The 13,999-nt window shown below is 43.4% G+C and overlaps 1 protein-coding gene across 2 annotated transcripts in view; it reads right to left on the bottom strand.

Annotated features, from left to right (window-relative positions):
* The window catches only part of GLIS1 (GLIS family zinc finger 1), a 219,988-nt gene extending 206,472 nt beyond the window's left edge, over nucleotides 1-13,516 (bottom strand). For both annotated transcript variants that reach the window (XM_019501277.1, XM_019501278.1), the window contains exons 1-2: nucleotides 13,323-13,516; nucleotides 4,706-5,810 (exon numbers count right to left, since the gene is read on the bottom strand). In XM_019501277.1, coding sequence (XP_019356822.1) covers nucleotides 4,706-5,810; nucleotides 13,323-13,474 — 1,257 coding nt within the window. In that variant the 5' untranslated portion in view covers nucleotides 13,475-13,516. The remainder of the gene's footprint in view (nucleotides 1-4,705; nucleotides 5,811-13,322) is intronic.
* Between the last annotated feature and the right edge of the window lie 483 nt (nucleotides 13,517-13,999).

Genomic DNA, 13,999 nt, shown 5'->3' with positions numbered 1-13,999 from the left:
GCAAGGAGTGACCAGGAACAATGGTCACAAGCTGGCGGAGGGAAGGTTTAAGTTGGACATCAGGAGGCGCTACTTCACGGTCAGGGCGGCTAGGGTCTGGAACCAGCTTCCAAGTGAGGTGGTGCAGGCTCCCACCCTGGGGGTTTTTAAGAGGAGGTTGGATGACCACCTTACTGGGGTCATTTGACTCCAGTGCTCTTCCTGCCATGGCAGGGGGTCGGACTAGATGATCTGCTCAGGTCCCTTCCTACCCTAGAAACTATGAAACTATGAAAAGAGTGTCTACTCCAAGGACTTGCAGGACCAAGCTATAACAAGCAGGCGTGAATAACGCAGGGAGGAAAGGACACAGGCAAGCGTTAAAACTGGGAGGTAGCACAATTTGTTTCTTTGAGAGAGGTTCCCTTTAGAGATGATTATGAATGATAGCCAGGCTGCATATCACGATGTTATCCTTGGCAGTTCATGCAGGTATCGTGATAGTTATGACGTCCGGTTTCTCGAAATATAAAGTGCCTAAGTAAAAATGTGTATCTTCACCCTCAGTTACTCAAGTCTGAACTGTGAGTTCCCCGAAGGTGTAAGCACACAGCAATGGCAGGTTTGCTTTCTATTATTTATGAAGCTGCCACAGTGCACGAGATGATGAAAGAAATGATTTGCAGGTGTATAACTGTGTCCACATTATATAATCATAAGCCCAAAACGGGCTGCATGGCTAACTATGTCTTTATATTTGCAAATGGACTTGAGGTGAGCGCATGATATTTAGGAACCGCTGGTACTCCATACACCAGAGCGCTGGTAATCCTGAAAGATCGCCGAAGATGCAGCCATGAGAAACATTTTTTAAATGAAAGCCGTTTAAGCTTGCTAATTTTTGCTGTCTCAGACAATCAAAATTCCAATTGTCTGGGACATCAAATCTAAAAAAGCATGAAATTAATCTTCAATAGTTAAAGTCTTAAAGGCATTGCATCATTATTTTTCTTGGATATATTTTTGATTATAATGCAGATGAACTTCAAATTTAATAAAACTAAAATAACATGAGTTAAGTATGAAACATAACAGGATATTGCAGAGAGATTAGGTAGTTTCCTTGAGACTACTTGCAGAGCCCAAGGAAAAAAAAAATCAAACCCAAGACACACAATGAAGAGAAGGCACCACTTAATTAGAATATTTAACAGAATATGAAAACAGAATACTCGGATTTTGGCAACAAAACACAGAAAGCACGAGAACAACCCAAAATGTCAGTCGGGCCTTTATTGCAGATACTGTTTTTCCTTTCAACTGTCTGTAGTAGAGAAGGAAGCATGCTAGCTAAATTTAAGCCAGCTGTAATGATGAGAGTGTTACAGTTGGACCAGAGGAAGCCTTACCTCATGAAAGTATTGTGGAAACTGCTGTTGGAAAGATAATAAAAGGATTAACTTCAGTTTTAGTGGACCATTTACTTTTCAATCAAAATGTCTCATGTATTTCCTGTTCTCAAGTAGCTTGAATTCCAAAATTCCTTTGTCTATTACAGTACATAGTAGCAAAGCCTGTCATAAGAAATTAATAATTTTACATGGAAGAGAGCTTTTATGTATGTGGGTGGAGTGCTACTTGCTGTTAGCCCCTGACCAGTTTCACTACCTAGTTAGCAAGGGGAAAAAAAACAGAAAATAAAAATGCATGAAGCACAAGTGTGCACCACTGACTACCGGAAGCAAGGGAAGAACATTTTCAGCGTAATTACCCAGAGATTTAAAGTTTCTAAAACAGCTGCAAAACAAAAACAACCCCCCCCCCCACAAGACCTCAATAGACCCAAATAGAGGTACCGTACGATTTTACACACCACAATTATTACAGCATCTCTGGATACTCAATTGTTTAAAATGACGCAGCAATACTCTACCACAAAGGAAGCACTACACAGCAACAGTTCTAAAAAATGGGGTGTAGCTTAGTAGGCGAATAATCCCTGTTTGATATTGATAACTTCATGGCTACAGGCAGAAATTACACATCAACCCGTATAAGTAATCAGAAACCAGTTCAAATCTGTAACACAACAGAAGTTCAGTACACATAAACTGCTTTCAAATTGGCTGGAAATGGTTTAAAATAAACGTGGATGGAGGTAGTATCAAACATAACTGATTTAGTTTAAATCTGTTTATTGAACTTCTGTCCCAGATCCCTTCTAGCTTCAAGTTGACTCACAATCCCCCAGCATCCCAGGATGCTTTGCATCTCCTTGCAGGGTGGGTGGGCTAGCCTTGGCCCAAACTGTTTGATCCAGCCAAGCAGGGAGATGTGCTCTTGCAACTCCCTTCCCTTTCAGCCTGGGCCACTGCAGACATGTGGCTGCATTTCCAGAATCAAAAATGAATGTCTGTTCACCTGTTGGTTCAAACTATGTAGTTTAGACTAACCTGCAAAGATTGAATCAATTCAGCACTGGGCTTTTTGACTGTCTGTACTTAGCCCAAGGGGACATTTTGTGGCCTGAGATCTCGCTCCAGCATTTTCAATGGCAGAAAACTAGACTCGAAAGGAAAATGCACCTTTTAATGTGCTTGCAGACATCTAGTTTTACTTTGTTTCCTGTCTCATTGATTATTATATGGTGTCCCTCCCCAGGGCGCCCTTCTTTGTTATGGCTAGGGAGGAGTTAACTACTAATTCTGTGATGATACACATTTAATTCTGATTGGGGCATTCAGAGCTGTGGAGTGGTTAGATGGTCAGCTGGAACGAAACAAGCCTTTATATAGTTACACACCAAGACTATATACATGTGCAGCCCATGCTCTCCACCGTATCAGATACACAGGTCTCATTAAATCTTGAGACGCGATCAATAGCTTATCATTTAATACAGACCATCATAACTGAAAGGAGGACATTTTCAACTTTTGCTAAAATGTTACATGACCTAACATCCCTCCTAGATGCAGACTCCTAAAGAAATGCTGAATGGGAATGTAACATTAGAAATCTGCTATACAATAGCTGCCAAATACGTACCACAGAGAAATGGAAAAGAGGCTTTTTCAGCTCCGTGGACTCTCCACCATATCTTTCATCACTAAGCAGGTTTCCCCTCTCTATCCATTTCCTTCAAATGATCAAAAAATGCTTCTCTTTCAGCCTCGTGATTAAAAAAGCATGGGAGAAATGAGGAGTAAAGATTGTTTTTCTTTCTTTGCAAGTGATAAAACTAGACATAAGGCCAGCTTCTCTGCCTAACCCATATGCTTTGGTAGTTCCTTTAACATTTTATTTGTAAGAAGGGAGTTTTCATTATTCTTCTAACCCGTATGGCAATAACTGTAAGTCATTTAAATTCCTCTCTACTTCAGCAAAAAGTATTTTTGTACTACTTATAAAACCTGTAGCAGAACTCCTGCTCACTAAATCTGACTGACAGAGGGATCACTCTTCAAACTATTCCTCTCTCAGCCAGGTAGGTCATGATTTCTCAGGCAGATGATGATACATTTCCAGTTTTAATTGGAATAATGTAATTAATTTAATTAAGGCAACTATGAAAGTAGCATCACTCAGAGACCAAGACAAATGAGACGTTTTTAAGGGTACCGCTAGCAAAACAAGAAATGCTGCATTTTGCTTTTCCTACTGTCCACGCTATCATTAACATTTGATAAGGTCTCATGAGCCAACACAGAATAGCAGTTTGTCTTATAAACAACTTTTTCTTTTCTTTTTTGTAGAAAACCCAGGCTTGCCAAAATAGCATTCATTCTTGCCTAAACTTCTGAAGGATTTTGCTCATTGTAATTTTTTGCTATTAAAACAATGAAAATTGATGCTGGGGGATTTCAACGGGCAGCTCTAATGTTTCGGTGCAATGATTTCTTTGATTTTTCGGGTTAAGGTATCAGCAAAGAAACCAGTGTCAGAGCTCTGTTTAGACGCTCCTGTCAAACTTGCCCGTCTCTGTGTCATTGTATCAGGGCCTTATATCATCACTGCTTCAACTGGACAACATTATTTTTTACTCTAATTTGGCTACATTGTTAATATAGCGTGCATGTGCAGAGATGGAGCTGTCCCCACCCAGGAACCTCCTTTTTGAAATGAGGATGTTGTTTTCATCTGCGTGCGCAGAGGAGAACAATAGTTTTCATGGGGAAAAAAAAAATCTCTATTTTGTAAATTAAAAAAAGGAATATAAGCTTTGGGAAATCTCATTAACTTTTTTTTTTAACCATTCTAAACTCTTAATAAGGTCCTTTTTCTTTCTCCAACTGCCATGGCAAACTTTTGCACTCATAACTCCATGGGTTATTGTGGAGCTGGAGGAATGAAAAGAATTTCATTAGATGTGTTTTATGTTTCTTGATTAAAAATGTCACCCGGGGCTCAATGACTCTTGTTTTACATTAAATGGCTGCTGCCTGCTTTGATCATCATTTTATTAATGCTTTAATGAATATTAAAAAAAAATAAACCATTGTATTAAACGGTAAGCTTTCTTATAAAGGAACGGAGTCTCTTTTCCAAGAGCTACAATATTTATTACAAAAACATTTTCTTGCAGATTAAGTCTCCGGTTCTCCTTAGCACTATTGCTGACTATGTTACAGGAAAGTACAATAATTAGATTGGAATAACGCTCAAGAAAAAGAGGGAAAGAGCAGAGGAGCGTGTTTCTAGTCAAACAAATATATTCCAGACTTACCATGCACTTGTTTGGTTTTTCTCCAGAATGAACCCTCATATGAATCAGCAATTTGTAGCGAGCATTGAACGGCTTATACCGACGGACGCAGCCAGCCCAGAAGCAAGTAAAGTCCTCTCCTTTCCGCTGGTCAATGTGCGTCTTTTCTATGTGTCTGACCAGTTCGTCTTGTTGGTCGTACGTGGCATTGCAGTCAATCCACCGACAGGCCTGTTTGCCGCTGCCGACCTCCTGCTCGTCCCCTTCGCTGGGTTGAAGGGACTTGGGAGACATGGAGCCGTGCAAATGAGGCAGCGTCCCTTGAGCCTGGCTTAGCTGCTGGTGCAAGTGGTACGGTGGCGGCAGGCCCTGGTGATGCCGAAAGAGCTCTGTCGCGGAGGAGTAATCGTCGGCCGGTTCTTGCTTTAGGAAACTCACCTTCTGGCTGCCGTGCGAGGGGACGTCTTGCGGAGGAATGCTGGTGCCGTTCATCATAAGGCTGAGGCTTGCATTTTCCTCCGTTTGCTGCATTTGTAGCTGATCGCAGTCACCTCTGTCACATTCAGTGGAAATAGATACAAGACATGCTGGAGGGGAGGGAACGCTGCACGGGTTCCCAGGCTGGGAGCAGGGCTGGGGGCGAGAGGATTTCTGAGCACTGTGGTGACTGATCTCCACGGGATGAAAGGAAATGCCAGCTGAATTAGTCCGCAGCCCATTCACGCAGGTGACCAATGACGTCTGCGACGTATGGATGATAGCTGTAATATCAATTCCTTCAGCTGAAGACGGCACAACAGAGATGCATCTCTTCTTCAGGTTGCTTGATTGGAGCCGGGCTGAGTGCTGGGGGCTGCCAAGTGACAATGGACCCAGGGAGGAGCTATGTTCATTATTAAACAAGTAGGAAGAAAGTGAATTTGTCAAGCTATTATTCATTAGGTCTAGTTCGGGATGCAGACTACCAGAGCCTCTGAGCTCCATTCCCTCGGTAATCCTCCTATGTGCTGCAGCCTCCGATAGGACCTTATAATCACTTGGGCACTCTTGCTTAATGTGCTGAGCGGGGTGACTTCCATTCATGCACGAAGTGGGAGAATCTACCGAGTCCTGAAACCTGGGAGACCTGGAATACAGTTTCGTTAAACGTCACTGACTGCCACACAATTTACGATTTTCATACGCGATACAACATTTATGAAACCCTTGAGAAGAGAACCGCTTAATCTCTACCGTAGGCCATCGGCTTCTTGCAGCAATTACCTTAAGACAGTCGGCGATTCCTCCTCTGCAACCCTGTAAAGACAGCATCATTTTACACGTCTCTCATTCATTTTACCCAGCAGGTTATGTGACATACAGACAACTTGGCCTCCACTGCTACGGACAACTCACCAATCCAGGTACAGGCTGGGTCAAATAGTAGCAAAAAGCATCACATTTAAAGCCGTGTTGTTTTTTAATTGTTCAAATGAGTGTTTTAGTCAAAGCATGTGTTTCCTTTGGGTAACTGAAACATGGCTGAGCTGGTTTTGTTTGTACTTTAAAGAGAATAAGGACTCGTAGTAGAGGTGATATCTTTTATTAGACCAACAAGATTTTTGCAAAAACAGTTCTTTAATGGCAAGCTTTTGGGCACAAACACCCTTCATCAGGCATTGGAGTAAAGATTGTAAAAGTTCTCCTGGGTAGAAATGAAAGTTCATGTTTAATAGGATTTCACAGAGGAGTCAATAGGTGGAAAACTCCTCTGGGCAGTCTGTTCATAGCTGAACTGAATGAACTTTCGTTTCTACCCAGGAGAACTTTTACAATCTTTTCTCCAATGCCTGATGAAGGGTGTTTGTGCCTGAAAGCTTGCCATTAAAGAACTGTTTTTGCAAAAATCTTGTTGGCCTAATAAAAGTTATCATCTCTACTATGAGTCCTGATGACCTTTTCCTCCAGACCAATACAGCTACAACCTGGATACCTGATAGTTTAAAAAGAGACATTCTTCTTCATTAAATTCCTAATTTTTCAACTCACAAGGAATTTGAGGACATTAATCAACTAAAAATAAAAGGGAAAGGAGGAAATAACCAGGACAACTGTCAACTATATATGAAGACACCCGTGCTGGTAGCCTGAAACCTGTGATGTTCAATCCCTTCCCCAAGAAATCATCCACAGATTGGATTGTATTAATTCTAGTTTCAACAAGACTGTTACCTGGATTAGTTGCTTACTATGTGGTCCCTCTAGGACAGGGGTGGGCAAAATGCAGTCTGGGGGCCGGATGCGGCCTGCCAGGCCATTCTATCTGGCCCGCAGGGCCCCTAAAAAATTTAGAAAATTAATATTTATCTGCCCCTGGCTGCCTGTCACGCGGCCCTCAATGGCTTGCCAAAACTCAATAAGCGGCCCTCCCACCAAATAATTGCCGGCCCCTGCTCTAGGTGTTAAACTGCCTTGTTCATTTTAACTGATTTAATCGCTCTGCTGCGTACCCCTCTTAACAGTGTTGCCTCTCCTTGTCTCTTGTTCATCTACAGAAAATCTTTTCTTGCTGCCAGCCCACTCCTAGCACCTGACGTAGGCTGCTGCCTACGAACACTCGTGTGTCTGTGAACAAGTCACGAAGGTGCCACCTTCTGTCTTTCTCATTTGGTGCTATGAGAAGGATACGTGTGCTGTGTGTCACACCCTGACACATCCTGACCCTATTGGGAAGCCAGGCTTTAGGTAACAAAGTAGAGCCAGCCAGGAGCATAGAAACACAGAGCTAGGTCGTTATCAGATCAGGTGAACGACCTGCCAAATCCTGCATCCAATATCAGGTGTTTCAAAGAAGACAGGGCTTAAAAACCTCCAGAAGAAACAATTTTGGGATGACCTGCTCAGAGGGAAAGTTTCTTCCTCGCATTTGTTTCTAGGAAATTAGACATTGGCTTACACTTCAAAGCAGGTTTTCTCTATTATAAATGTTTATCCTAGCAGATACCACTTTGTCTACCTCCTCAGGATTAGCAGGTATTCCCTAGTATTCCCAGAGTTCATGTGGGATTTGGGTAATCAAGAGGCCAGGGACTGGATCTCTCCAGATGGGGAAATGGAGTACTTAAGCAAGTACTAAATGACTGCGCAGTAACACCTGCACAGTCAGGTGCTCGAGTAGGCGTGCCCAATGTGAGCAACATTTGTATCAATGGCATACAGAGGCAGCTAGGTACTGGTAAGGAATTCTGCATGGAGCTGCCGTACCATAGCTGTGATGCAAACATCCACGTGACAAATTGCAGCACCATCAAATAAACTGCATGTATCCTACATCTGTGGCTAATTCACCTCTACTTTCCCCACTAATCCCTCTTTGCTGGGAATATTTCTACAGTTAGCCTTTAAACAGCTATCCATTAAAAGAAAACCCATCCCCAAGGAAGTTTCTCTTTTGCAGAAAATGTAGCATTTTGTCAAAAAATAAAAAGTAATCTATGCCTCAGGGCTGGTACTATTCAGTTTTCTAGTTTTGATGGTTTTCTTCCAATCTTATATCTTGTGGACCATTCGTACTTATTTTAAAGAGTTTAGTCCCACTCAAGAACCTCAATTCCCCACTATTTAGATCTCGAACCGTTGGCTCTGCTGCTTTAAGAATACTGTTTTTAATCATTTCAATGGCTTCCATAATCCATTAGTTATAATTTTCTCTCTCTAGGTTTGCACCGTTGGTTTCATAGTAAACTAAAGCACCTGGTTTAACAGATGGCAAGGTTGAAAAAATGGGCCTAATGCATTTTTTAACACTTCTAAAACCACATGTCTGTAAAATATGTGGCATAAGCAAAATATATGATGGAGCATTTCATTGGCACTTGTCTGGGATGGCCTGCACGTAGCTTTGCACAGCATTCCTGCTGTCTTAAACTCATTATTAGAAAGCCTTTACAGCACACCATCTCCAGCACAATGTACTCTGCAGTGTGATTTCTAAAGGGAAACACAAGGAAGATTGAGTTGAATTATTTCAATTGAGAGGGAGAAAGAGAGAACGAGCATGAGCACATAACGTATTCACACTTCCATCCCTGCAGCCCTCTTTCACAAAGGCTCTGCTTATGTAATATTTATTAATTATTACGTATAATAATGTAACACACACTTGTACCCACTGAACTGGATTTGAATACGAAGTTCTGTAACAGAATCTGTTATGAGAATCATAGCTTTCTATATGGACCAAGTTATATAAACTGCCCAGCCGGTGAAGGAGTTAACACTGGCCACGCCTACACGAGACGCTGACGGCACGGTAGCTCGTTACTACTGTACAGTAGCGTCGCATGGCACGAAACATGATGAGACGCTACTGCACAGTCAGCATCACCAAAAAGCCATTAGGGGGTATTCCTGCGCAGTTATTTTGTACTTGTGTATGCATGTACTAAACTACTGCACAGTAACAACTGCACAGTTAGCGTCTTGTGTAAATGAGGCCACTGATATAGGAATTCGGCATTATTTTCACTTCCTGGCTTTTTGGAGTGCTGAAGTTTTCAACTATAAAGTGGCATGTATGCAATGTATCTGCACTTGCTATGCAGCCATGCCTTCTTGGACCGATCCTGTTCCCTTCTTCTCAGGTGCAGGGAACCTAGATTGGAGTGAAAGAGATGAAGTTTGACTAAGCAGGTGAAGATGCGGAGATGGGATGCCAGGAGCCCTGCTCCACAAAGACGTAGTGCTACTCTGTCTGGGCATCCCAATCAGGGACCAAAACCCTACTGCCAAGCAAATGAAAGAGGCAGAACAAAGGGACAGAGGTGGCAACAAGCAGGGGGAATGTGGCAGGGACAGTGCTGGGGGGTTTGAAACTGGGTTGATCCATCTTGCATTAAATGGAATAGTGCTAGTGCCAGTGGGGCTTTCCCCCTCCCTTCCCCAGTGGGCTTATGTACAGATTGGGTACTGGTCCTTTTTAAAGTGCTCACTGGGCATGTCTACACGTGCAGATTTACTACACAGTAAATATGGCGACGTATGCCAGCTTGAGCATAAATGTGATACCTGTATCATGCAGGTATAAAATTTATACCCCATTAGTTACTGCACAGTAATGCACGTGTAGATGCCTTACTGTGCAGTAACAGTGTGCATGTGGACTGACTTAGGACTAACTTTAGTCCCAAGTCAGTCCACATGCAGCATTATGCTTTAATGCCTGCATGTGTAGGTGCCGGCCTACTCCCGCTTACCGAACAGTAATGTACTGCGCAGTAAATTTAAACCGGCATAAATGCACGTGTAGACACTCCCACTGTAAAGGAAAAGCACAGCCAAAGACTGAGGGCTCTGGCACCATGCCAGGAGTGATGCAGCTTCTGAAACAGGCTCCCAACAAAACAGGGGTTTTGACACCTCCAAGTTACTACTAAACCAGGGGTGGCCAACCTGTAGCACCACATGCCACAAGTAGCACAAGCAGACTCTGTGCATGGCACGCAGCAGACCAGGGGACAGGCAGCACAACGGCGGGAAGCAGAAAGCAGAGCAGGTAGGAAACACAGGGCAGGAAGTAAAAAGCAGAGCAGCAGATTGGGCAGGGAAAGAGAATTAGGGTGGCACGCAGGGAGAGTGCAGGACTACTTTATGGCACACCTGTCAAGAATGTTGGTCCCCCCTGTACACATCTTTGATTTCTTTTTTAAGCTGGCCACTTGTGATCGCTGACAGTTGTAAGAACCTGGAGGATGCTGTGCTCTGCACCTTTTCTGGTTTTACACAGAGAACTGAAAGCCCAATGAGGGAGGAGGTTTTCCGCGCCTGAGAATGAGCTATCTAACTGAGCGGTACACCGAGGCCAGTGGTCACAGTGCAGATACTAGGGCTTCTCCAGTCCACCATACGCATCTCTAGTGGCAACTTAAAAGCTATTAACTCAGCTGTGGGAGAGCAATGAGAAGAGGAGACATGATTCCTGGATGAATGCAGTCATCATTAAAACACAGTGCCTGAGAAAAATGAGTCAGGGAAGAGCTGGGGGAAAAATGTATTTCAGTGCATTGAGAAAAGCAGCAGAAGCCATTCATCTCACCAAACCCTGAGCAGAATGTATGTTTGTGGCAAAGACATTTGCAGGCCGTCCCTAGGGACTGCCCCAGGCCCCGTGCTTTGCGGGGGGGGCCCTGCGAAGCTGGGCAGAGCGGCCATGGTCCCCCCTGTGAGGCCCGCCTGGACCTGGCAGCTCAGCCCCACGCTGCAGAAGAAGCAAGGAGACCCCACTCCTCCCCCTTTTGGGGGGTGCCACAGCCCTGCGCAGTGTTATGGGGGTTCCCCACCCCCCACTAGGGCCCCACACCCCCTAGGGTTGGCTCTGGATGTTAGTTTGGGGTCTCTTTGTGGCTGTACAAACTGGGCTGATACATGGATTCAAAGTTTAACCCAGAGAACTGGTCTGAATTTGTGTTTCCCCTTATGCATCAGACATCGGAGCTGGCCAAAATGATCAGTGTAGAGTTCAGTCAGCCCTGCCCACAGCGAGCCATTGTTTCTCCATGCATTGCCTAGGAAGGAGCCATGTCCAGAGAAGTGCAGAACTCCCTCAATCTCCCGCTGTCTTTCCTGGCAGCTGAGATCACTTGGCACCGTGCAACATGGGGTTCTCATATTTTCAACCCCTCAGGGTAAGGCCCTTGTACAACTATGACACTACATATAAAAACAAATAATAGCACTAAGAATAAGTGCTCTTTATCTTCACTCCCACTCTAAACAGCAGCCCTGGCTCTACAGCCTGTCTGAGCAGGCGGCACTCCCTGAGCTGGGAGTACTTGCGCTCGGTCGGGGAGGCTCACGGAGCCACACGGGGCATTAACACTATGCGTAAATCCGACGTAAATGAGAACAGTGGAAACAGCTGGATGTACAAATGGAGAGTGAGATGACTGATCAGCCGGACAGACGAGCGGTCCGTGAAGGAAAGGGACCACGCCATACTTTATGAGGCTTTCCAAATACTTCTAAATAGTTGCTCAGGGGATGGTGAAACCTGCAGATTGGAGGCCATGTTGCAGGACAAATGGGACAAAATTAGCTCTGTCACCTGCTGTTTTATCATAATAGCAGCCCTCTCAGGTTCTGCTGCACACAATCCTCAATGTTGTTCTGGGAATCTTCCCTCAGACAGCGATGGCAGGAGTTCATATTTCTAAATGTGGTACTGTGATCCCCTGTATGCAGGGATCTGTCATTTCCTCATTATGGTTTTTACAAAAAGGTTCAAAAAGATCTAAGCAGGGTCCTCTCTTCCTCCTTTTGTTTGCTCCTTCCATAATTATCTTTGTTTCATAATTGTCCTCACTGACAGAATAAAACCAGCCCGATAACTGCAAACCCACACGGAGCCACGAAAGGGTTGGGATGGAGCGAACTTAAATGAAGCAGAAGCATCATAAAAGTTGTGATACCAAAAGCAAAATGTTTGTTATTTGGCATGAATGTGCTCTGGTCCTTTTTTCTATAAAAAGCTCCCTCCGCTTGCATGTCATATCAATGAAATCTTTTTTATTCCTGGAAATAAAGATAGCTTTGTACCATTAGGAAATGAAAAAGAAAAACAATGCATAAATATGTACAATAAATCCAAAACAACCAGATTTCCCTAACTAAGCTGGAGTCCACATTTCCTTTTGCTGTGCCTGTGGAAACCAGGATTTGATAGTTCCAGGCACAGAGCAGCAATTATTCCAAATATTGAAGATAATGGTTGCAACTTTATTGAAGTTTTTCTTTGCGCTAGCTCTTCAAAAGGTCAAGATCATACCATATCCTAAAGCTTTGCCAAAAAACAGTGCAATTAAAATAGATAGTCAGATTTTTAATTCATAGCAGACTTCTATTCACAATGGAGGTCTGTTTAGGATATTTGTTTAAAATCTGGTAATGTTAACATTTGTAACAACAACAACAACAACAACAATAGAGTTCTCTTTTCATATAATTAAATTATGGCAAATATTTCAATAGAAAAATCTGTTCATGGTAGGTTGAACTATAGTGTGTATATCAAAAGCAGAGCCCAAATTTTCGTGTTATGGCCTTCAGAGCAAATCCCCAGGTTATAGCTCTATGGGAACATCTATTGCCACCGTGCATCCTCTAACAAACTCAGAGCATGCAGGCGTCCCGCAGGTTTGCTGGTGGCATATCACAGTGCCATATGGGAGACGCCGGTTTAGAAGTCACTCTACCGTCTCCATTTCCCAGGCTGCATCTTGGAAGCACCATGGGTGGTAGGTGAGAGAAGGCAAGAAGCTCACGGCCTTCAGAGCATGCTGGAATTGCATCAATAGAAAAGCCATAATTAAACTCCAAGGGAGGCTGCTATGGACTTTCGAGTGCCCCCAGCTGGCAGAGTTATGGAGTAGTAGCAGCAAGATGCCGTCAGAGAGCTTCAGGGGAGACATGAAATGCTTAGCTGAGGAGGGACGACAAGGTGAAACAAGGCAAAGAGCTCATCCAAATGTTAGGCCACTAGACCAGGCCCGGGAGAGGAGATCTCATGTTCAGCACCTGAAGGGAAACTACGGGGGAGAAGATTATAGCAAGGAAGCACTCCCAAGGGGTAAAGTATACGAGGCAATAAAAACTGAAACAATACCTTGTATCCGCGTGTGTTAAATTCAGCTGACCAACATGGAGCAATCTCTCACAAGACAATGGGTGGTCTCGGGTAAGTGGATTTCCTGTGTGGATGAATAGACTCTGTCTACAGACAGGCACCGAGCTATTTGTCATCTCCATGTCCATCATGTTCTTCTTCTCGGAGATCAAATTGCAATGGTTGTATCCACCATTCACTGAGAGAGAGAGAGAGGGGAAAAAAAAACCCCATAAGCTTCTAATGAAGAGAGAACTTCTGTATCCGCGTTACTCAATATGTTCCCAGTTTTGGCTCCCGTCATCAAATTCTTGCAACTGCAACGGGAGAGAAAGCTGAGGGTTTCACAATGAACCAAAACCTAAGCCCGAAAAACTTGGTATCCATAAATTATTGCTATGATTTCTCTTTTTATATTACGAGACTATTTTTAATTTCACATTGTAGCTTAAAAAAATTAAAATATAATAGTTTCCTTTAGTATCTACTTTTTATGGCAGAGGGTTTTTTTTACATTTTTAGGTTTCATGGTTTGGGGTCGTTTCTATTTTGTTTTCTTAAATGAACGAGGATAAATGTTGACATGGGGGTTTCTGAAGTCTGTTTTTATTTATTGTCACTTGATTCATCATTCATGTATTACTGTGACATTCTTCAGGTTTTCAATGGCAGTCGAA

The sequence above is a fragment of the Gavialis gangeticus genome, unplaced genomic scaffold (assembly GCF_001723915.1).
Source record: "Gavialis gangeticus isolate Ggan-Ray unplaced genomic scaffold, GavGan_comp1, whole genome shotgun sequence".
Lineage (NCBI taxonomy): Eukaryota > Metazoa > Chordata > Crocodylia > Gavialidae > Gavialis > Gavialis gangeticus.
Note: the sequence above shows the minus strand (reverse complement) of the source record. Positions and strands in the feature narration are given on the sequence as shown.